The sequence below is a fragment of the Ursus americanus genome, chromosome 17, assembly GCF_024610735.1.
Source record: "Ursus americanus isolate L20-20 chromosome 17, mUrsAme1.1.p, whole genome shotgun sequence".
NCBI lineage: Eukaryota > Metazoa > Chordata > Mammalia > Carnivora > Ursidae > Ursus > Ursus americanus.
The window spans coordinates 56669592-56692077 of NC_142143.1; the positions used below are offsets into that span (position 1 = coordinate 56669592).

Here is a 22486-nt window from a genome sequence, read left to right on the forward strand (position 1 = left end):
TGGATCAAGAAGAGTTGTTCTAGGTCCCCTCCCTTTCCCATTCTCTGCCCATCCTCCCTTGGACTGTATGTCCCCACCCTCATCCCAAATACCCCTAGTGTGTTTTTCTTGCTCCAAAGACCCCCGTGTTCTTATTCCTTGAGCACAAGGTTTCATCCTTTCTCAGATCCTCTTTTGTTCCTGATCTCCAACGTATAAATGTGGCGCTTGATTAGGGAGAAGAGTTCATCACTGAATTCTAAACTCTTTGACTGCTTTTATTTTTTTTTTTTTTCAGGTTCAAGTGCTGGATTGTGTCATGTGACCATCCCAAAACTCAGAGCACCCTATGGCCATCTTTGCCCTCTGTCACATAACTTGAAAACTGCCTGATGGCCTTTTTGCAATGGTTCCCTCCAGGAAGCCTTGATCTCAGTGAAGAAGTCCTTTCCCGGCATTCCAGTGCCCCTGTCACCCCCATACTCCTCAGTCACCCTTAACAAACAAAGGCAATCACACACATGGTGTAACAAATACACAAAGTAAATAATAATTACACTACTTACGATCAGAGGGGCACTGGCCAGTTCCACACACATCATAAAGTGGGAGAGGGGTTGCTAGTTCCCACTAGGTTGCTGGACTGTGCCGCCAAGCCTCTTTACCCCATGCCTCTTTGAGGGTGAGGAGGACCAAGGGAATGAGGCTTCAATTCATAATTTATGTTCAGAAGAAAAAGACCCTCCCCCCCCACAAAGGTCTTTATTTGGTGGTATTAAAGGGGCATGTTGTAAGTGTCCCCCAAGTCTAATGCTCCAGCTCTCTAGAATTTATAGAGGGAAGTCACCTGATGTCTATTATCCATCCCCCACCCTGTGCCAAGATCAAGAGACATGAGCATTTGATCTTGGAGGAGGCATCTTCTGTTCTTCTCTGTTCCTCTCCTTCAACCAAGGATATGGGAATGGTGTTGGTCAGATGTATCTTGTTCTCCAAGGTTGGGGTAGAAGGAAGGATGGAAGAACACGGCCAGAGAGGAGAGGCTGGGGGTTAGCATGGCTGTTATATGGGAGGCAAATTGAGATGCTTAACAGCCCCTGCCCATTCCTGTACCAAAATACCCCATCTCACTTTTTCACTGTGGAAATGGGAATATGATACTAAAGCTCGCCAACATCACCTTCCCAGGGGTGGTCACATACCTTTGCCCCTTCCACCATCTGGGCCAGACAGGAGAGTCTACTCTTGGGAAGAACAAGCCTTCCAGGTCAGCTCTCCAGGTCAGGCTTTAGTTCGGTACTGTTTGCATCAGACCCATAACTGCTGGCTCTACTTAGAGTGACAGTTTTGCTGAAGGTTCTGGACCTCCTCTCTTGACATCCTCTAGGCTCTTGCCTGGAGCCAAGAGGTCTGGTGGTGAGGTATGGATAGGGTGTGGATCAGGAGATCTCTCAACTCCTTGGCTTCAGGCACTGTCCATCTGGGAGGCAGAGGGGGACTTGTACTCTGAAGCCTGTGACTCCTCTAAGCCTCACATCTCTTCACCACTACTCCGGTGCCCTGGTTATCTGTCCCACAGCGAGAGGTATTTTATGTCCATAAAGTGCCCGTGGTAAGTGCTCAGAATTCATCTCTTGGCTGTGGCGGGTGCTGCTATTTCTCATTCCATCGAGGGGAAGAAACTGAGGCACAGTGAGTCCAGAGGATGGTGGGTCAGGAATTGTGGGAGGAATAGGCCCAGCTAGTGAAGGAGTGGCAACCAGTCCCTGCCTGCTTCCTAGTCTTCCAAACCAGGGAGTCTCCATCCTTCCAATCCTCTGCTCTAACTGGCCTTGTCAGATGCTTTTCCCTTCCCCACTTTATTGTCCCCTCCCTGCTGCCAGGTACTGCTAGATTCCAAAAATAAAAGATAAAAATAATTATAGACACTCTGCTCCCTTGTTTTCCCCCCTTCCACCCTGAGCTTTGGGGTTGGGGGAACTAAAATGTCCCCCCTCCGGAATCCCTTCCATCTTGGTCTGCTGGCTCTATTCCCGCTATAGCCCAGAGCAGTGATTTGGATTCAAATGCCCTGTAACCTTCAATCTCCTTACTACTCCTTTCTTGACCCCTCCTAACCCTTCCCAGACCTGGGACTCTGGGATCTCTATACTCTCTTTATTGACCTGAAGATAGAGGCTGGGAGTAGGGGTATTCCACAGGCTCTTTGGTCTCTCTCTTGGCTGGGGGGAATTTGGGCATATGTGGGCCACACCCTCTGGCTAAATAACTCAGGACGGTGAGGGTGGATCTGAGGGTTAGTTTAGTGGCTCTCATATAGATCCTGGATGTTGAGGGCTCTCCCCCCCCACCCCCCCGCCAAGCTCCTAAACCCTAACCTCGTACTGTTTCTGTGACTGCTGGAATTCAGTTCAACCCATTTGGCTCAGGAAGGTTAAGTTGGGTGATTATGGGTTGGAAATTTTCCTGTGTTAGCCCTCTTGCCCTCTGCTCCCATTCCCAACCCTGGAGGCTTTACACAAGTGCTTAAGTAGGTGGGTATTGAGGGAGAACAGGGCTTTGGGGAATAAGGGAGAAATGGGGCACAGTGGGCAGGGGCCCTTCTATTTCAGTAAAGCCAAATACCAAAAAATGAAAAGTCACAATAAATAAATAAATAAAATTCCCAAATCCTTACTTTTGCCCCTGCCCTCACTTCCCTTCCCTGGCCACTGTTGGAGGGAGAAAGGGAAGAAGCTAAGAATGGATTTTTGATTTCCTCCTACTGAGAATGGTAGTCAGGGGATCTCCCCAAACCATACCAAGCCCCTCACCTTACCAGTGGAAGAAAGGAGGCTGGGTGTGGGGCTTTCTCATATTACTCCATTTCAGCCTCTTTCTCATCGTTAATCTCTGCCTGGTCTCTGTCTTTTCTGCCTCTCTCTCCCTTTGCCTTCTCACTGCTGCTCTTTTTGTTCCTCTGTCTCTATCCCTCTGTTCTACCTCTTGTCTCTACGTCTCTCTGTCTTCTTGCCAAACCTTCTCACCTGCAAACCTCAAACACTCCCCACCTGACCATGCCCCCTCTTCCCCCTGTTCCCCAAGCCCCTCACCCATCAGTCCCTACCTGCCTCCCTCTGTTGTATTGCACACTGCTTGGGCAGGGAACAAGGTGTGATGTTCATGGGAAGAGGTGGAGGGAGCTCTAGGGCCTGAGGGTAGGGGGGTCAGGGCTGGGGGTCTAGGGGTAGGGTCTCTGGGGGAGGCATCCTCTGTCCCCCACCTTAGGAGCAGCCACAGCGATCCACCACCATGCCAGGGATCTTGCCGTAGATAATCTGCTGCTTGTCATTGAAGTAGAGCATGTTGATTGGGGACATCTTGGTGGGAGTACAGCAGGGCCCAGCAGAGCCTCTTGGGTTAGCCTGTTGCACCAAGTGGGTGTGCGGATACTTTTGCATGAACATGTACTCGCACTGGCCGGAGCAGTAGTTGGCCTTGTATCGTTTAGGCGCGATGATCCAGTCCCAGCCAAAAGCCTCAAAGTCCACTGTGAGGGGGTATCGGCAGCAGCGGGACTCACTCGAGTGCTCATCGCAGTCCAGGCCCAGGTTCCGCCGGGACCGTTTTGTGTTCTCTAGGACCCGAAGCTCCATGAAAGGATGCTGGGGGTGAGGGAGAGGAGACAGAGATGTGATAGAGCCCTGAGGAGCGCCTACTCCCTTTCCTTTCTCATCTGCCCCTCAACAGGGGCACCACAACAGAGACCGTTGCCTTCTCAGCTTTTCCCCTGCTCCATACCCAGCCCTACCTTCTACCCACTTTTGTCGCAAGCTAGCTATCTCCAACTCACCTCTAACTCTCTCCTGGCATCCTGACCCTGATCAGCCCCCTTGGCCCCAGGCATTATCAACAGCCCATTTTTGTGTTTTCTTGGATCTCCCATTAACACCACCCCAAATCCGTGGCCTGGCTTGTATCTGAAAAGTGACAGCTGCCACTCCCCACCCTACCCGTGCCCAAAAACTCCTGTAGACTCAGCTCCTGGCCCCTGAGAAATAATGCTGATACCCAGCCCCTTCTCATTCCTGGTCTGCCTTTTCCAACATCCCACCTCCTCAGGGCCAGGTTACACATATCTGCCACCATCTCAAGCTCCCTGCTCACCAGACCCTCAGCTCCCGGCCCCAGGGAGGTGACAGCCAGGTCTGTGCCGCTGGGATCAAAGGCGTTGATCTCGATGCCCCAGTTGCTCTGTGGCTGTCGGAACCAGCTGTGCAGCACTTGCTTGAAGTCGATGCTCTGCCAGTGGCCTGAGCGTGAGTGCAGCTCAATCTTGAGTGAGCGGATTCGAATGTGACGCCGGCCTCCGCCCCCTCCCCCTGCAGTCCCTTCCCCAGTTAGGGGTTTCAGTCGCAAGATCTGCAGGTAGACCGTGGCTGGGCGGGGCACCGGCCGTAGATACACCCACAGCTGGGCCTTCAGTACCTTGGTGAACATCACCTTGGGGCTGAAGTGGAAATGGCAGCAGAGAGGGCTGCCATCCGTCTGCACTGCAGGGTCCGCTGATAAGAGAGAAGGGGGCACAACATCAGCAAACGGTGTCTGTGAAGGGCGTCAGCAGCCCTGGGTGGCATTGACAACTTGGACGACTCAGCCTGAGTTTTCCAGCTCTTTACCCTTCTCTCGTGTCTGTCTTGTTGACTGCTGTGTCACTGGTACTTTACAGTGCCTCCTCTCTTTCCCTATAGGATGATGTCTCTATCAGGCCTTTCTGCTCTGCATCCATTCCTTAGTCCATTTGTCCTAATACATAGGCCCCCCTCTACCAGATAACCTGCACAGCAGTTCTTAGGGATACCACCACCCCCCCCCTGCCTGCAGCCTTCCATTCCCCCAGCATGTAGGACTCCAAATTTTTCAGAACTTTGATGCTCTTCATAGAAGCCAAGCCTCACCACACCTGCTGCTCTCAGGTCACCTTGCCCCTTTTCTGCCCTGTTTTGTATGATGGCCAGGTGGAGCCTTGGCACAGCCCCACCCCCAACCAGATGGTCTCAGGAGTGGATAACCAGGGTCCAGATAGGGAGCAGGGGCTCAATGTATTCCATGAGGTAAACCAGAATTCAGATCTAGACTTCTTGCACCATTCCTGCCAGAAACAATACTCTCAGGAGACTGGATCAGCTCCAGCACTGACCTGTGCATCTGACTCCCCAGTCCCTTGAACCTGAGAACACGTTTCCTCAGCTGTTTCCTCCTCATCATCACTATTACTGCCTTGATTTTTAAGGAAGGGAAAAACTGCCTCCATGTTGTTTACTCCTATTGCCCAAAGCTTCAGAAATGATATCCAACACATCGGATCAACTGCAATGTCTTCTTTTCTCCCCTGAGCTTCCTTTGGTTCCTCAGTCCAGTGCCAGTTAAGTCTCTACAAAGGTTTAACATCCCAACGTTACATTTTGGCCCATTACATCTTGTTCTGGACCAGAAACTGACCCTTCTTGGGTTGAAAGGCTGATTCTCAGCATCTGCCTCTGCTTCCATTTCAGCTCCTTTGGGTTCCCCTTTCTAATCTCTTAATTCACTTGGAAATGCCCTAAATCATGTTTCCATTGGACAGGAATATCCATTCTCACTCTACATAGAGAAAAAGAGTCAGGAATGAGCTTCCAGAGCTATGTTAAGTATGATCAGGAAATCCAGGCCCTTATGTATCACACCAGGTCTTGAGTTCTGTGTAATCACGGAGGACTTAGCATCTGTTCTCTCTCATCAGCACTCCCCCACTCCCGGAGAAGGAGGGTCCTCCAAATGAGATGAGGAGGCAAGTGCTCAATGATCTTCATATATTCAGGAATGAGACACAAATTTCCTCCAGTAGCTTCCTTTCCCTTGGTTCTTCTCTGAGGTCCCAGGGCACTGGTAGTCCTCCCTGTTATTGTCCTGGAGCTGCAATGCTGGTGCAATGAGGGAGGATTCAGGGAGTAGAGATTCAGAGATTAGGAGAGTAGCTGGGGCAGGGAAGCTGTTGGTGAGATGGGGCTACTGTGCCTAATTTCATAGGGTTGTCTTATTTTCCCACTTGTCAATGCTGTGTCTGTTTTGCTCACCATTATAGCTTTAGTGCCTCCCGTATTACCAAGCAGTGTTTAGTAAGTGCATGCTGAATGAATCCCCTAAACTCCAAATCTTAAAATATATAGGCAAGTGCCTTAAAGTTCTTCCTGGCGTCTAAACACTGTTCTTTGACTACGAAGTGGGTTCAATCACTGCTTGACTCCTCATGAACCTGTATCTGACCTTTCCCACCAAACTTCTCAGTGATACAGATAATAATTCTTTCATAGGAGTGCTGAGCATTAAATAAAGAATGAAAATAGTAGTAGCTTCTCAATAAATGCTGGTTTATTGTTAGTTTTGTAAGCTCTAAACATACTCCCTTACCTAAGCTGACCCAAGGTTTAGAGATAAGAGGATTGGGCACTAGGGCCCCATCCCTCTAAGTCTCGTTTCTTCTGAGTCCCCCATCCCTACCCCAGGGGATCACCATACACTTCTCTCCCAGGGGATGTGGGGACAGTTGGTGCTACAAGGGGCCAAGATGGATGGAGAAAGAAAAGGAAAGGGGAAGAGAGGGGAGGGAGACTGGAGGCGGTGAGGGAGAGAAGAACAGAGAAGGGACTGTTAGTGATGAAGGCAGGTTGGAAGCGATAGTCAAGAGAACTGGAGGAGAGAAGGAAGGGAGAGAGGAAGATCATGGTAGAGGGAAAAGAAATAAGCTTGAACACTGGGAGAGAAGGGGGAATGTGAAAGGAGTGGATGGAGGCTAAAAAGTGAAAGGAGGGAGGCAGCTAAGCCTGGTGGGGTAAAGAGAAAGGACAGAAAGACACAGAGAGAGGAACAAAGAAGAAGCAGGTAGAGCCACAGAGGGAAACAAGAGGCTTGAGAGAGTCCCCAACACACACATATAGGCCCAGCTCCCAAGGGGAGGGGAAAGAGCCACATCTGTGTTGGATTGATCGGGTTGGTGGCAGGCAGCAGGTCAGGTTTAGTAGGCGGTGCTGGTCTGGAGAGAGGTCATTGCACTATTTTCAGCAAAAGCCCAACCCCCTCCCAGCTCACCACCTCCTCCTCCACCGCCCCCCCCCACCCCCTACACACTCTCCTTACCAAGGCTGGAAGGCCTAGGGGCAGGAGGTTGGGCTGAGAGGGCAGGGGCCTCTTGGTATAGGAGAGGAGAGAGAAACTGAGGGGCTGGGCTTGGCTCCCAGAAGGGCAAGGGGGCTGGGTTCCCAGGATGAAGGCTGGGGTGGGAGAGCCTGAGAGGGTGGAGGGAACTAGGGCAGGCACCGCAGCCTAGGAGAGGTGGGGGCTGGGGTCCAGGGCTGAGTGCTGGGGGAGGGGAGGGAGGGGGAGGGGAGCGGAGGCCATCTCTGCTGACAAACACCTCCCCCGATTAGCAGAGCACAAGTCTCTTATTAAAGCGGGTCCCTGGGGATTAGACTATAAAAGTCTCTTTTTCCTTTTCCCCTCTCTCCCTCCCTTCCCCTCCGCTCCCCCTCCCTCTCAAAAGAGCTCAGCTTGGCTCTTAAAGGGGACGTACAATACCTGGCTGGAGACCCAGTTCCCTAGTTACCCAAGTCCTGAAGTCGAATGAGGGCGGAAGTTCGGGTAGAACCCCACCTACTGGTGTCCTTCCCGGTCCCCCCAGCCTAACCTGCACTGTCCGATCCATGCACACAGAGTGTATTCACTCCCTGCATCCCCATTATGAGGACTAACTCTGGGCTCAAGCCGGTTGGTTCAGGGATGCTAAGGGTAGAGGCAAGGGGAAGTCCACAGCTCCATCACCCATTCTGAAACTCCTCACACACACTGTACCACACAAACCAGAGTATCTTCTTCCTCTGTACCCTTCATCCTCTTCCAGCATACTCTTCTTCAGAATTCCTTTACAACTGTTTCATAGAATCCCCACCCCCACCCCTGCCCTCAGTCAATCTTAGACTGACCCTAGCTTCTATAAAGCAGAAACCTTAAGAACACAAGGGAGACTGAGGAACCCAGACAGATCCCAGGCTTTCACTGCCACCACCACCCTCAGCAAGTTTCCTAGTCCTTTGGGTTTTCTTTTCTTCAGAAGCCTGGCCAAGTATTGTGGCGTTAGGGTCTGCAGAGAAACCAATGGCAGTATGAGGCACTCGGCCTCCCAGATGCACACCTGGGTTCCTGTGCCTCTCCATGGGGGTGGGCCACTCGGAGTCCACCTCAGCCCCCAGCTTTTTATGACCCATCTGCCAATAAACCAGTCCCCCCTCTTCTGTTCAGAGCCATAAAACTGAACTGTGGGGGGGGGGCAACTTTGCCAAACCACTAGGGAATAAGAGAGGGCCTGGTTCCCTGGAGTTGGAGCGGGGAAGGGGTGAAGGGACCTCAGTGGGGGAGGGGAAAAGGGAGTCATCTGACCCTAGGGAGAGCTGGGGGTGGGGTGGGGGGGGTGTTGGCCTGGATTTTCCAGGCCATAAAATTTCAAAGCAGCTCAAGTCTATTAACATGTTCATCTTCCGTTTGGCCAGGGGCTTGAATGCCTGGGTTCCCCCTCCCTCCTTATCTATTTCTTTCTTTTTCTCCCTAGGTCTCCCTCTCTCTCCTCAAGTCCAGTTTTGAGTAGGGGCGGGTGAATAAGGAAAGGAATGATAAGCTTTGACTAGCCAAACGGGTGCCCTTAGCCCCAGCGCAATGGAGTTGAGTTCTCTGAGCCCGGTCAGTACCAGAAGGCACAGCTTTCCCAGCCCTTTGGGAGACCGGGTGTCAGAAGGGCTCTGGGTGAAATGGGTGCCTGCTGGGCTGCCAGGAGAGACACAGGGCTCTGGGAGGGACCTCACTCCTGCTAGAGGGAGAAGAGCACTCAGTTCTCTGCAGCCCGGTGGGCGCGTTGCGGAGCCGGAGGTGGAAGGGGTGGAGAGCCGGTGCCAAGGCCACTGGGAGCAGAGAGCTCCGCAGCCCGCCTGGGACTTGGGGGGGGGGGTTGTCCCGAAGCGTCCCGATTCTGTTCTCCAGCCTCTCTTCCATGGCCCTGCAGCACTGAGTTACTGCCCCTTCCCCTCCGCTGAGAATGGGCTCCAGCTTCCCCAGACTCCCCGAAACACGGGTCTTTTTTGCACACCCGGGGTGGGAGGCGGTATCTCGCAACCCTCTCTGTTTGCCCTCCCACCTCGGGGAAAGGAGTGTGCACACAACTCCGCAGCCCATCTCCACCGCTCGAAAAACTTCTATGGAGCAGCCCCCGCCCCCCAATCCGTCAAGTTTTCGCAGAAACGGCTTCTGGGCCGGGGCAGCCGGGAGCGCCCCGCTTCGGAGCGGGAGGCGCTCACTTTCCCGGAGCCCGAGCCAGCACCCCAGTGCTCGCGCCCCGCCGCCCACTTACTCTCCTGGGCCATGCTAATGACAGTCTCGGTGGTGGCGTGGTACTCGTCCTCCTCCAGGAAGTCCTCGGGCTGCAGCGCGTCGCCCTGGAAGTCGTGTAGGTCCAGGATCTGCTGCAGCGGCGGCGCCTTGGGCAGCAGCTGCTTCACCACCTCGCGGCTGATGTTGGGCGCCTCCTTGAGCCGCAGTTTGCTCAGGATCTGCGACTTGATGCTCTCCAGGCGCAGCTCGCGGCTGTGCTGCCGCCACACGCACACGGGGCAGCCGTCGGGCTCGGGCGCCACGGACGCGGCCGGCCGGCTCGAGCGCTCCCCCCCGGCCCCCGCCGCCGCCGCCGCCGCCGCCGCCGCCGCCGCCGCCGCCGCGGGGCCCTCGGCCGCCTCCCCCCGGGGCCGCAGCTCCAGGGCGAGGAGCAGGAAGCCCAGCAGCAGCGGGGCCGCGAGCACCATGCTGGAGGGGAGGGGAGGGAGGACTGGGGGGCGGGGACGCCGGAGTCCCGCAGGGAGGGGGCGGAGGGAGAAGGGAGGGAGGAGGAGGGGGTCCGGGCGGCGCGGGATTGGGGGCTGCCCGGCCGAGGGGGGGCCGGGGGGGCCGGGGGCGGCGGGCGCGCGGGCGGGGCGGGCGGGCGGCCGGGGCGGGCGGCTGGGGGGGCCCGAGCCCGGGCCAGGCCCTTTATAGCCCCGGCCCCCGTGTCGTCAGCGGCCGCGATTGGCTGCGGAGCCAACAAAAGAGGCAGCGCTGTCATCCGAGGCGAGAGAGGGAGCCGGAGAGAGCCGAGGAAGAGAGAGAGAGAGAGGGAGGGAGAGAGGGAGAGAGGGAGCGAGAGATGAAGAGAGAGATACTGGGGTGCGGGAGAGGGAAGGAGAGATAGAGAAAGTCAGAGTCAGAGCCCAAGGAGAGACAGAGAGATAAAGGGGCAAGAACAGATCAGACGCAGATAGGCGAAGCAGGAGGAAGAGGAGACAAGAGAGAGACAAAGGGGGGATAAGAGAGAGTCAGACGGGAGAAGACAGAGGACAGACTTAGCTAGAGAGACGGAGAGAAGGAACGAGACTGTATAAACTAGTGGGAGAGTTAGAGGGGGAGAATCAGGAACAAAGACGGGGCAGAGAGACCAGAGGGAGAAGAGAGGTATGGCTAGACAGAAGGAAGGGATGGAGGTCCACAGAGCCTGCGACAAGAAGTCAAGGGTGCAGAGAGATGGGAACGGGGACAGAGAAACTGATGCGACAAAGACCAGAGTCCTGGGAAAGAGAGAGAGGGAGAGAAATCAAGAGGGGGAGGAATGGGAGATGCCAAGGGAGCCCCTGAGGAGGCCGACACAGACAATCAGGGGAAGGCAGAGATGAGAAGACAGAGACTTTTGAGGAGAGGAGAGACAGCACAGTGACAGGGTCAGCCTTGGTGGGAGTCTGGAGAGCCTGGGGGGGAGGAGGTGGGGAATTTGAGCCCAGAGAATCCCCCAGCTACCAGAGGTAGCCCAAAGAAAATGTTTAAAGAAGCCTCGGAGGGCAGCATCGGGCTGGGTCATTGGGAGCTCAGGAACAGTGAGATGGAATGATGGGACACGGGGATTAGCAAGGCAGACTAGGAGAGAAACAGGCCAGAGATAATCTGAGCAGGTGGGGAAGTGGTGGGAAGCCCTGAGACCAGAGCAAGTCTTAGGGGTGCCTGGCTCAGTCCTTAAGTGTCTGCCTTCACGCTCAGGGCATGAGTCCAGGGTCCTGGGATCGAGCCCTACATCAGGCTCCTTCCGCTAGGAGCCTGCTTCTTCCTCTCCCTCTCCCCCTGCTTGTGTTCCCTCTCTTGCTGGCTGTCTCTCTGTCAAATAAATAAAAAAATAAAATCTTAAAAAAAAAAAAAAGAGCAAGTCTTAGAGCTGGGAAGAGTGTGATCTGAAATTGAGGGATAAGGGAGTCAGCAGGCTGGAAAAGGCAGGAACAAGGGACCACTGGAGACCACTGGGGGGAGGGGGGTGGTGGGAGGAAGTAGGCTGGAGACCACTATGCTTGCAGAAGAATCTGGGCCTCTGAATTCCTAGTTATACAATTGCCTCTGCAGGGTCTTAAAAGTCTGAGAAGGCTCTTGTAATTGCAGGGGTGAGAATGAGTGAGAGGTCTGCCCTCAGATATCTGAGTTGGAGACAGCAAGTTGCAAAGGGAGAAACCTAGATGTAGGACCAGCCCTAGTTTCCAGGTGTGACCCTGTGTACAGCCAGAGGGCAGAGCGGGAGAGAGTTAAAATGCTCCTGACGTGCTTGACTTCTGGTTCTAGGTTCCTCTTCCCTGTCCTCAGGTTCTCCAGGCTGATTTCTTGAGTCCAGAGCCCGGGAGGTCAATAGACAACCAATAGATTGAAAATGTTTGAGGGCGGTGTGGGCGGGGGGTGGGGGGGAGTGCCTGAGTGGGTCCTGGGGTCTGGGGATTGGGGCCATCTGCTCTCTGCTCAGCGGGGAGCCTGCCTCTCCCTCTGCCTGCTGCTCCCCCTGCTTGTGCTCTCTCTCTGTGTCAAATAAATAAATAAAATTAAAAAAGAAAGAAAGAAAGAAGACGTTTGAGGGGATCAGGTCTTGCTCTTTTCCTGGTATACACAATGTTTATTGAGGAAAGAGATGCACGTTCTTGGGCTTCTCAGGCAGAATAAAGAGACACCAGTTTCATCTCCGAGCCCAAGAGAATGTCTTAAAATGGGCTTGATGGAACACCAGGTATAAGGACAAAGTTGGGTTGGGGAGCTGGAGTGAAATGAGGAAAAGGAACTGGAGGTCCGGGGGTGAGGCAGGAAGGTTGGGTAGGGATCAGGACCAGGACATGGGCATCTCCACATTTCATCAACTTTCTCATCTATAAAGTGAGCATCACACTGTCCCCCATCAACTTGTGAGGGTTACATAGTGACCAGTCAGTAGCGGCCTTCATGGGCTCTTTCTTCATGATTCTTTCCTTTCCTTTCTGATTTCTTGGAGTAATGATTGCCTTTACCGCATATTCTGGCATAGCCTGTTCTCCAAAATATTTCTCTGATGTCATTTCCTCAGCAAAACTGCAAACTCCTTGAGAGCAGAGGTGGTGTCACCTCCTTCTCCTTCCTCAGAGGAGGTGGCCCAGCCTCCGCTTCCTCACCAAGCCTGTTTCCAATGGTAGGTCTATGAGAGACGCAAAGATACATTTCCTCTGGAAACCTTTAGACTGGACAGGACACTAGATAAACAGTACCGGCCAAAACTCCAAGCCAGATGCCTCCTTGCTATTTCCATCTGGATGTCCCAAGGCACCTCAAACATCATGGGTTAAGTATGATAAATAGAGAACTCCTTCTCTCCCCCCAAAATGGGCCCCCATCTTGCTAAGGCACACTTTCATTTTACTGAATGACACTCATCCAGGCCAGAAACCTGGAGGTAGACTTCACCTCCTTTCTCTTGATCATCTCTGCATCTTGTGTAAGTTGTTTCCTCTTCCTAGAATAGCTCCCCTTCCTCCCTCCACTGCCCCCACTCCCCAGTCTCTTGGCTAAATTTATTCTTTCCTCAGGTCTCAGTATAGACAAGATTTTAGACATGTGTCTTCCAGGAGTCCATCCCTGACTCCCAAGCCCAGAGTAGATGCTCTTCCTAGCGACATCTGCAACCTTTTGTGTGGTATGGAGGTTCCTCTCACATTGCCTCTAGACTAGAACTAGGCTGCCTGGGTTCAAGGTCCAGCCCTCCCACCTTTTTGGCAGTGTGAACTTGGCTCTTTATGCCTCAGATTCCCCTTCCTTAACATGGGGATAACAATATTGTACCTATTTCATAAGGTTATGAGGATTAACTGCCTGACACACAATTCTTTTTTTTTTTTCTGACATGCAAGTCTAAATGAGTTAATTAGTCATTACTATTACCCCACTTTATCACCCTTACCCTGTGAGTGGGACCCAAGAGAGCAGGAAAATTTTCCACCAGTTTTCCTGAGCTCCTTTGAGTGAAGAATGAATGAATCCTGTTAACTTGATCTGGCCAGAGTTGGGCTGGGGAGAGAAAACTGGGTATTTATGGCCATGAGGAGTTATGGGTGTCTGCCAAATGCCAGAGAGCAAGAGTCAGGAACAACTTGTGAGACAGAAAGGATTTCCACCTCCTGGCTTCGTCCCCACCAGTTCCAGGACTGGGCTTAATTCAATGAGTGGGTAAGACTGCCATCTGGTGGTAGAATCTGGAATTTTAGCTTCTTGGAGGTGGGACTAAAACTGTTCTGTTTTGCATACTTTGCATTTTTTCACTTTAGGTTTCTAGTCCAAGAAGTTCTATATCATAATGCATTAAGCCTTGTTCCTCTCTCCAGCCCCTCCTACATCTTGCCTCTTTCCTTAGTTCCCTCAGGTTTGGTTTCTGTTGGGTTCCCCTGAGTTGCGGGGACTAATCCCTGGGAAGTCTCTTTCGGGAGCTTCAGACTTCAGCCTCCCTAGACCCGGTTCCCAAGGGGGTGCCCTGCAGCTTTCACGGAAAAGGAGCGGGGAGAGATCTGGACCTTTAGATCTTTTCTCATCCGGATACAGGCTAACCAGGGTTTGGTGCCCCGCCCACTGTCCTGGTCTCCCTGGCAACTGTCTTCCTGCCAGGGGTGCCCCTCTCCGGCGTTACCCAGGCAACCTTCAAGGCCCGCCTCCTTCAAGGTCCTGACTGATTCATAGAAATTTGGGTCGGGGCCTAAGGGAAGGCGTTAGGGATGGAAGACTGCGAGTCTCCGGGAGAGAAGCAGGAGGTGTCCCAGGGGGAGGCAATGAGGTCTCAGGAGCTACTGGAGGAAAGAGGGGCTTGTGTAGCCACGGGTGGAGGGTCTGTTCCATCCTCAGGCAGAGGAACTGTAGGTCTTGGGAGCTGGTCCCAGGGTTCAAGGCCAGAGACCCCTGGGCCACTCTCAGAGCAGCAGACACCAGAACTGGGGAACCTCTGTAAGGAGGAGGGACTCCTGGAACCCTGCATCCCTACCCCTCAGCCTACCCCACACACCTGAACTGCACCGGCCATCGGAGCAGGGTCAGTGGGCAGCAGCCCAGGATCCCTAATGCCCTCTCTTCTCACTTTTTCCTCCTAAAGGCCCTATTTTTAGGATCAGTGGCTCATTCCCTGGCACCGCAGGTCTTTCCAAGGAGGGGAGGGGCTGGGGTCATTGAGAAGCTGCTGAGGGGAAGTTGCTGAGGGGCTTCCCTACTAGACTTGCTTCCCCCTTTCCCCTGCCCTCTCAGCGTGAGCCTCTGGGAATGTGGTATGGGGAGGCTATTCTGGGCTGGGGCTGGAATGTGAGTGGAATGGACCCCTCCCAGGTCTCTGCCCACAAAGCCTGAAGCCCCCAGAGAGGACCTCATTGTGTAATTACCGTCCTCTTGCACACCACGGTCGAAACCCTATAATTATCCTGCTGGATCTCCTAGCAGGCCTGTTAACCTCTTTAACCCCAAGGCCCTCGAAGAGAAGTTGGAGGTCAGACAGAGGGCGCCAAAGAGTTGGTATTTGGGGGGGGGAGCAGGTGGAGGTGGACTACAACTGGGGAACTCAGATCATTTGGAGTCACGTCTTCCTTTGCCGCTGGCCTTCCAGAAGACACCCTTGCCCCACCCCCTCAGCTTCCCTTATCATCTTAGGGCTGGCCCAGCCCTCCAACTCCACAGGTGTACCCTCTTTCCCACCTTCACTCAGTCTCCCCAGGCCTCTCCCCTCTTTCTGTCTTTCTCACCCATTGCTCCCTCTCCACGCCCAGGCCCGACATGGGGGCCTGGGGTGTGGCGGTCAAGGCTGCCCCCATGCCCAGTTTGGCCAGCAGGAGGCACCTGCTAGTCAAGGAAAAGGAGGGGTCTGAGCACAAAGCCTGCTTCTCCTTCTCCAGGGACTTCAAAACGCTGGGAGCCCGTTTGTCACCCCAGGAGGTGACAAAGTCTGATGTGGGCTACCAGGTGAGGGGAGCTAGAGTCAGAAATGTTCAGAGGAAGCTAATGTCCAGGAGAGAGCACAGGGCAGTGAAGATCAAGGTTGTTGCCAAGTGAGGGGTGAGTGTGTGTGTGTGTGTGTGTGTGTGTGTGTAGCAATGGTGAAGGTGTGTGGATGGCCAGAAGGTCTGCCTGGGGTCTGGGAGTGGGAACCAGAAATTAAAGATGTGAGGGCAGAACAGACTTCTCTGGGCTCTGCCTGGTGGTGCCAGCGACCCCCAGCCACTCAGACCCTGCCTCATGTCCTCACTTCTGGGTCCCTGAACTGCAAGGGGGAGGAGCCTACTGTGTGGACAGCTTGAGTGCACGCCTCCCCAAGGCCTTCTGTGCTCTGCTGTGTCCCCCCCACCTATGTCAGCTGGCCCCTGGCATCAGGGGCTTCTTTTTGGGACAGCCCTCCCCACGCTGTACTTTTGTCTGTGCCTATGGATTGTAATCACCTTGAAGGCAGAGCCATGTCTTACTCATCTCCATAGAGTCCCAGTGCCCGGCATGTTTAGGGCTTTCAGTGGATGGATGGATGGATGCCCCAAGGCACAGGAGCCTGAAGTGGGCACCCCATCCCATCAGTGCCCTTCCCATTGCTCCCGTGTCCCCACCTGCTCCATCCCAGGGGAGAACCTAGTTGTGCGGGTCTGATTCTCAGGTGGAGCCCGCCGCTTCCTGAGCTGGCCCTGGATCAGAAGCACACAGCGGCTGACCTCCTGGGCCAGGCTGTGCATGAAGACGCCATGGGACAGGCCTGCCCGCCCTGCTCACTCACCAGCTGGGCACCTGGATTGACCCCATGGGCAATAGTGAGGAAGCTGGGGCAGGAGCCGGACAAGGTTGCAGAGAATGAGGGGCCAGAAGTCAGGGGCTGGGGCCCAAGGAGCAGGGAAAGGAACAGGCAAAGACAGAGGCAGAGGGCTGAGGCTGGAACCTGGGCAGTGGGGGCTGGGGTGGGGTGGGGTTGGAACCACAGCTGGGCCCTGGGGCTTGAAACAGGGCTCTGGGCCAAGGCCAAGGTGGGAAGGAGGGATGGAAGGGGGCTGTTGCCCCTTCCACCCTTTCCTTGGCCACCTCAAGTGGGGTGGAGTCCAGATATTTATTTATTTTTAAAGAATTTTATTTTATGTTTAAAGATTATATTTATTTGACAGAGAGAGAAAGAGAGAGAGACAACAAGCAGGGGGAACAGGAGCAGCAGACTCTCCACTGAGCAGGGAGCCCGACGTGGGGCTTGATCCCAGGACCCCGGGATCACGCCCTGAGCCGAAGACAGACGCTTCACCGACTGAGCCACCCAGGCGCCCCCAGATATTTCTCAAAGCAAAATCATTTTCATTCCGATGAGGCTCAAAGCAAGGTACGCTAAAGCCTAAGGTAACAAAGGCTTCAGGTAACAAAACTGAACCCTTTAATTTCTTTTTCGACCCTCACAACTGTCCTGTGAGGTGTGGCCCTGTGAGGTGTGGGAGGGGGTTTTCCTCTTGCTCACCTGGGAGGAGGCCGAGGCTCAGGGAGGGCGAAAGCTTAGCCAGAGTCGCCCCTGCTTGCCAAGCAGAGCTTGTGGGGCACCAGTGCCTCTGACCTCAGGGCACTTGCTGGTGGGGGGCAGGGCGCCCTCAGAGTCCGTGTGTCACTCCCTGGCAGGCCCCTCCCCAGCCTTGCCTTCCTTGCAGAGAGGAGGTAAGGTGACTTTGACAGTATGGTGTTCTCCTGGATAGAGGGGCGCTGTGACCTCGTCTTGCCCAGACAGCTGGGGGGTCAGAGGGCCGCCACGGTGACCAGGTGATCAGGGCAGCGCTGACCTTGCCTGTCGTCTGGGAGCTGCCATCAAGCACCCAGGCCTCCCTTATAACCAAAGCTGGGGTCTTCGGATTTAAATTTCAGCTCCCTAACTCGTTTTTTTAAAGATTTTTTTTTAAGATTTTATTTATTTATTTGAGAGAGAGAGAACGAGAGGTGGGGAGGGGCAGAGGGAGAGAGAGAGAGAGAGAGAGAGAAGCAGGCTCCCTGCTGAGCAGAAAGTCCCCTGTGGGGCTCCATCCCAGGACCGAGAGATCATGACCTGAGCTGAAGGCAGGCACTTAACCGACTGAACCACTCAGGCGCCCCAAGATTTTTCTTATATTTAAGTAATCCCTACAACCAACATGGGCTCGAACTTACAACCCTGAGATCCAGAGTCGTGTGTTCTACGGACTGAGCCAGCAGGTGCCCCTAAACCTCAGTTCTCTATTCAGACCCAACTTCCTGACCTTAAGTTCCAGCCACAACCCTTCCTACCCTCCCTAGTGAAGAGATGGCCTTGATGCTGATGTAGCCTTTAGTTCCTCTATCTCCCACCCCTCTCCTCCTCTTCCTCCTCCCCACCCTTTCCCTGGCACCTGTTTTCCCTTCTCTATCCCCTCCATGCCTCTCCCTCCCCTATCCTCCCATGTACCTCCCAGCTGTCCTCAGCTCTTCCCTTCCCTTCTCTCTTCTCCTGTGCTCCACCCCCTGCAGGTGGCAGCTCCTAGGTCACGGGCCTCTCCTACCAGGGCACATGGCTTATCCCTGAGCCGGCCCCTCCTAGTGGGGTGCAGGCAGGCTCAAGGAGCCTACTGGGTGGAGGGGAGAAGGTACGCATGGCGCAAGTGCAGGGCTCCCTGTGTGGATCTGGGCTTCAGGAGGCCTTAGGTGCTGGGGAAGGGCAAGGGTGCTCACCCCAGCTCACCTACCAGCACCAGTGCCGGGCACCCAAGGGACGGCGGCATGAGCCAATCAGGGCGGATGCGTTGCTGGATGCCAGGAGCTTGGAGCAGGCGCTGGGGGCTCTGAAGGACATGGTGTGAGGGGCTGGGTCCCAGTCAGCTGCTTCCCTGATCAGAGGGACACAGGGCTGTCTGCTGATTTTCCAGATCAGGGGAGTGGGCCATTTCTGTGTGTGTGTTAAAATACATACGACAGGGGCACCTGGGTGGCACAGCGGTTAAGCGTCTGCCTTCGGCTCAGGGTGTGATCCCGGCGTTACGGGATCGAGCCCCACATCAGGCTCCTCCGCTATGAGCCTGCTTCTTCCTCTCCCACTCCCCCTGCTTGTGTTCCCTCTCTCGCTGGCTGTCTCTCTCTCTGTCAAATAAATAAATAAAATCTTAAAATAAAATAAAATAAAATAAAATAAAATAAAATAAAATAAAATACATACAACATACAATCTACCAACTGAACCGTTTTTAAGAGCACCGTTCAGCAGCACTAAGTACACCGCAGTGGTGAGCAACCGTCTCCGCCATCCATCTCCAGGACCTTTCCAGCTTCCCAAACTGAACCCCATTGATCACTAATCCACCCAGCCCCTGGCAACCACCTTCTACTCTCACTCCACCCTGGCTGCTCTCCAGGGCTCTCCCTGGCCCTACCATCGCCCACATGCCCTGCACCATTCTTTCTCTCCCCTTGCTTGACCCAGCTGCTGCCGCCACTCTGCGCGCACCACCATTTGCTCCAGTCCCAGGCCCCCGTGCCCTGACGTTCACGTCGGCTCTGCCCTTGCCCACCGGGACGTCTCCACCTCCCTCTTCCTCCTTCTTGGGTCCAGCAGGTGCTCCGGATCCTGCCCTGACACCGCTCTGGAGAAGGCCGCCCCTCCAATGGCCTTCTCTTATTTCTCACTCAAGTTGACCTTTCTATACTGTTTGATGCTCCTGGCCACTGTCCCCTCCTCCTGTTGTGACATTTTCTTTTCTCTTGGCCCCCAGGAGAGAGTGGGAGAACACAGGCTTTGGAACCCTCAGAGATCTGGGTTCCAATTCTAACCCCGCCCTTTACTGGCCTGGATTCTGGGCATATCATTCCCTGACATGGAGTCTCAGTTTCCTTATCTCTAAGACAGGACAAATCATACACATCTGGAAGGGCTGTTTGAGGGTCAAGTGAGCTAATGTGTATCGTGCCCGTCCTGAGCCCGGCAATGTGGGGGCGTCCAGATCCACAGCCTCCTTTCCCCTCTGCTCCTTTACGGCTATTGACTCCTCCCTCCTGTTCCTGAGATGGAAGGGCTCTCTGCAGCTCTTTGTTTTCTTCTCTTGCTCTGGCCCTCACCCATCTAAGAATTTAGATAGCGCTTTTTCTCTCTAGTCTACCTCTCTCCTGAGTTTCACGTCCGCAATTCCTGGTGGAAGTCTCCACTTGGGTGCTCGCCGCTGGCCTCCTGCCTTGGGTGACGGCCGCCTTCTCCCTTGGGTGCCCAGGTTCAGAAGCTCTGAGTCATCTTGGACTTTTCTTACTTCCTCTCCCCTTCCACAGGTAAGCACTCATCCCGTCCTTTATCTGCCCTCTGAAATGCCACTCAGACCTCCCCTCTTCCATGGTTCCAGCCTTCATCACCTCTCCCTTGGATGGTAGCTGTGAAGTCTCCACTATCTTCTGGGCCACCTTCTATTTCTTTCTTTCTTTCTTTCTTTCTTTCTTTCTTTCTTTCTTTCTTTCTTTCTTTCTTTCTTTCTTCCTTCCTTCCTTCCTTCCTTCCTTCCTTCCTTCCTTTCTCCTTTCTTTCTTTCTTTCTTTCTTTCTTTCTTTCTTTCTTTCTTTCTTTCTTTCTTTCTTTCTTCTTTCTTCTTTCTATTTGTCAGAGAGAGAGGGAGAGAGAGTGCACAAGCAGGGGGAGCTGCAGCAGGCAGAGGGAGAAGCAGGCTCCCCGCTGAGCAAGGAGCCCAATGCAGGACTCCATCCCAGGACCCTGGGATCATGACCTGAGCCAAAGGCAGATGTTTAACCAACTGAGCCACCCAAGTGTCCCTCATTCCTCCTTCTTCCTCCCTCTCTCCCTCCCTCCCTCCTTCCTTCCTTCCTTTTTTCCTTCTTTCAAGTTTTTTTTTTCTTTTTTTAAGTAATCCCTACACCCAACATGGGGGTTGAACTCATGACCCCGAGATCAATAGTTGCATGCGTGGGGCGCCTGGATGGCTCAGTCACTTAAGCATCCAACTCTGTCTCAGCTCAGGTCATGATCTCATGGTCTTGACATTGAGCCCCGCGTGGGGCTCCATGCTCAGTGTGGAGTCTGCTTGAGATTCTTTCTCTCTCTTCCTCTGCCCCTCCCACTCGTGCTCTCTCTCTTTCTCTAAAATAAATCTTAAAAAAAAAAAAAAGAGTCACGTGCTCTTCTGACTGAGCCAGCCAGGCACACCTCCTCCTTATTTCAATGTAAACCCAACCCCAAGATCACTCACCCCTTCCCAAAACTCTCCACCACTCCCCACTGCCTTTAGGACATTCCCAACCTTGGGGCATCCAGCTGGCTCAACTGGTAGAGCATGGGACTCTTTGATCTTAGGGTCATGGGTTTGAGCCCCATATTGGGCATAGAGTTTGCTTGAAGCAAAACAAAACAACATAGCCTTCTAGGTCCTCAATAGTCCTATCACGTAGACTCCCTGCTTTCTAATTTTTAAAAATTTTAAATTTAAATTTTGTTTTTTAGGGAGAGAGAGCTCACTCACACACTAACAGCAGGAGAGGGACAAAAGGAGAGGGAGAGAGCAAATCTTAAGCAGGCCCCTGTCCAGCAGCCTGATGCAAGATGCGAGGCTCAATCTAACGACTTAGATCACGACCCAAACCCAAATCAAGAGGCGCTTAACCAACTGAGCCACCCGGATGCCCCAAGACTCTCTGCTTTTTGCTTCATCTATTGTTTTGTGAAGTATTCCAAAGCAAATACAGATATGACATTTCACTCTTAAATATTTTACTATGCATCTTTTTTTAGTATTCATCTTTAAAAAATAGAGTAATTTTCGTATATAATTATACTATCATCATAGCTAACAAAATTATATTTTCTCATGTCTTATTCTCAGTCTATATTCAAATTTCCTCAGTTGTTCCCAGAATGTCTTTCACAGTTCGTTTGTTCAGACAAAGATTTAATCAAAGACCAAGCATTATACTCAGTTGTTATGTGTCTAAAGTTTCTCAATCTTGACTTCAGACCACTTTCCCGTCCATTTTTCGCCACATCCTTCCTGAACCCTTTGAGCTAGCCAACCCCAGCCTGCCATTGACTTTGAAAACTACTTTTTTATACTTGGCTCTTTCCCTGTCTCTGGAACTGAGAGCTTGATTCTTTATTCTCTCAAGTCACCTCAGTACCACCCACCTTTGTGATAGGAAGTCTGTTCTTTTCCCTGTGGTGCAGGGGCAGTACCTGTCCCTCCCTCTGAGACTGTCTACCTTCCACCGGGGCATTCTGTTTTCACGGTGTGGGCTCGGCTCTGTCTGCTGGCAGAGGGCAGGGCCACTGTCTCCCATGCCTCCCGTGCACCCCCTGCCCCCCATCTCCTGTGTGTAGCACATGCCTGGCATCTAGCGGCAGCACAATAAAGAAACTGGTGATACTCCTTCTTTCAGCATCTTCGCTCCTCTTCTGCTGCCTGCCTACTGTGATAACTGGGTGCAAGGTCCAGAATGGGCTTGGTATGCCTTTCTGGAAGGTTGTGATCCTGGAAACTGGTTCTTAGCCCAGCCCAGATCTCTTTCCTTTTGCTCTTGCAGTTTCTTTCCTCTTTGTGTACACATACAAAGACTCAGGAAGTGGTTCTTAAGTCTGGACCATAAGAACCTAAGGGGTGGGGCCCAGGCGGGTGTAGCAGGAGTAATGGCTGGTTCTGTCCTTGGCCTGTTCACACAACTCCTGGGAACCACCATGGCACACAATGGAGGGAGGCAGCTTGAGGCTGCCCCCTCCCCCTTCCAGCCTTCACCTGGCTTTTCCCCTGGGATGTGACATGCTGCCTGCTAGAATGGGATGGGGAAATCCAGAAGCTATATCCGTGCGCGTTTCAGTGTCCCCCCCCCCCTTCCCCCGCCCCTCCACCTGGTAAGAGGCTGATCCAGGAGTGGTGGAAGCTTAGACCTTGTCCACCCTTCCCTAGAGGTAGGGACCCGACTCTGGCTTCCTCCTGTCCTCAGCCCACTACTCCGGAGCCCCAGAAAATGGAGAAGGGACTAACAGAGGGGGGACAGGAACACCCACTCTAGAATGCTGGGGGACTCCCAGGATGCGAGGCCAGGGACTTTCTGAAGTGTTTATTCGGGACCCACCCGATCCCAGGGAGCTAACAGCGCCCTCTGCCGACTCGGGGATGAGAGCGGGGGGCTT

The 22486-nt window shown here is 53.5% G+C and overlaps 1 protein-coding gene across 1 annotated transcript; it reads right to left on the reverse strand.

Annotated features, from left to right (window-relative positions):
- Positions 1 to 255: 255 nt before the first annotated feature.
- GDF11 (growth differentiation factor 11) lies at positions 256 to 9874 on the reverse strand. Its single transcript, XM_045789932.2, has 3 exons — positions 9392 to 9874; positions 4126 to 4523; positions 256 to 3623 (listed from the first exon to the last, which is right to left on the reverse strand). Exons 1-3 carry the CDS (start codon positions 9837 to 9839, stop codon positions 3243 to 3245), a joined length of 1227 nt encoding a protein of 408 aa, XP_045645888.2. The 5' UTR covers positions 9840 to 9874; the 3' UTR covers positions 256 to 3242.
- Positions 9875 to 22486: the final 12612 nt, after the last annotated feature.

What these genes read in the sequence shown, in the direction of transcription:
- GDF11 (XM_045789932.2), bottom strand. Translation starts at nt 9,839, where the DNA reads ATGGTGCTCGCGGCCCCGCTGCTGCTGGGCTTCCTGCTCCTCGCCCTG. An exon ending in CATTAGCATGGCCCAGGAGA is followed by an intron (nt 4,524 to 9,391) that starts GTAAGTGGGCGG and finishes CTCTCTTATCAG; the next exon opens with CGGACCCTGCAGTGCAGACG. An exon ending in GGCCGGGAGCTGAGGGTCTG is followed by an intron (nt 3,624 to 4,125) that starts GTGAGCAGGGAG and finishes CCTCACCCCCAG; the next exon opens with CATCCTTTCATGGAGCTTCG.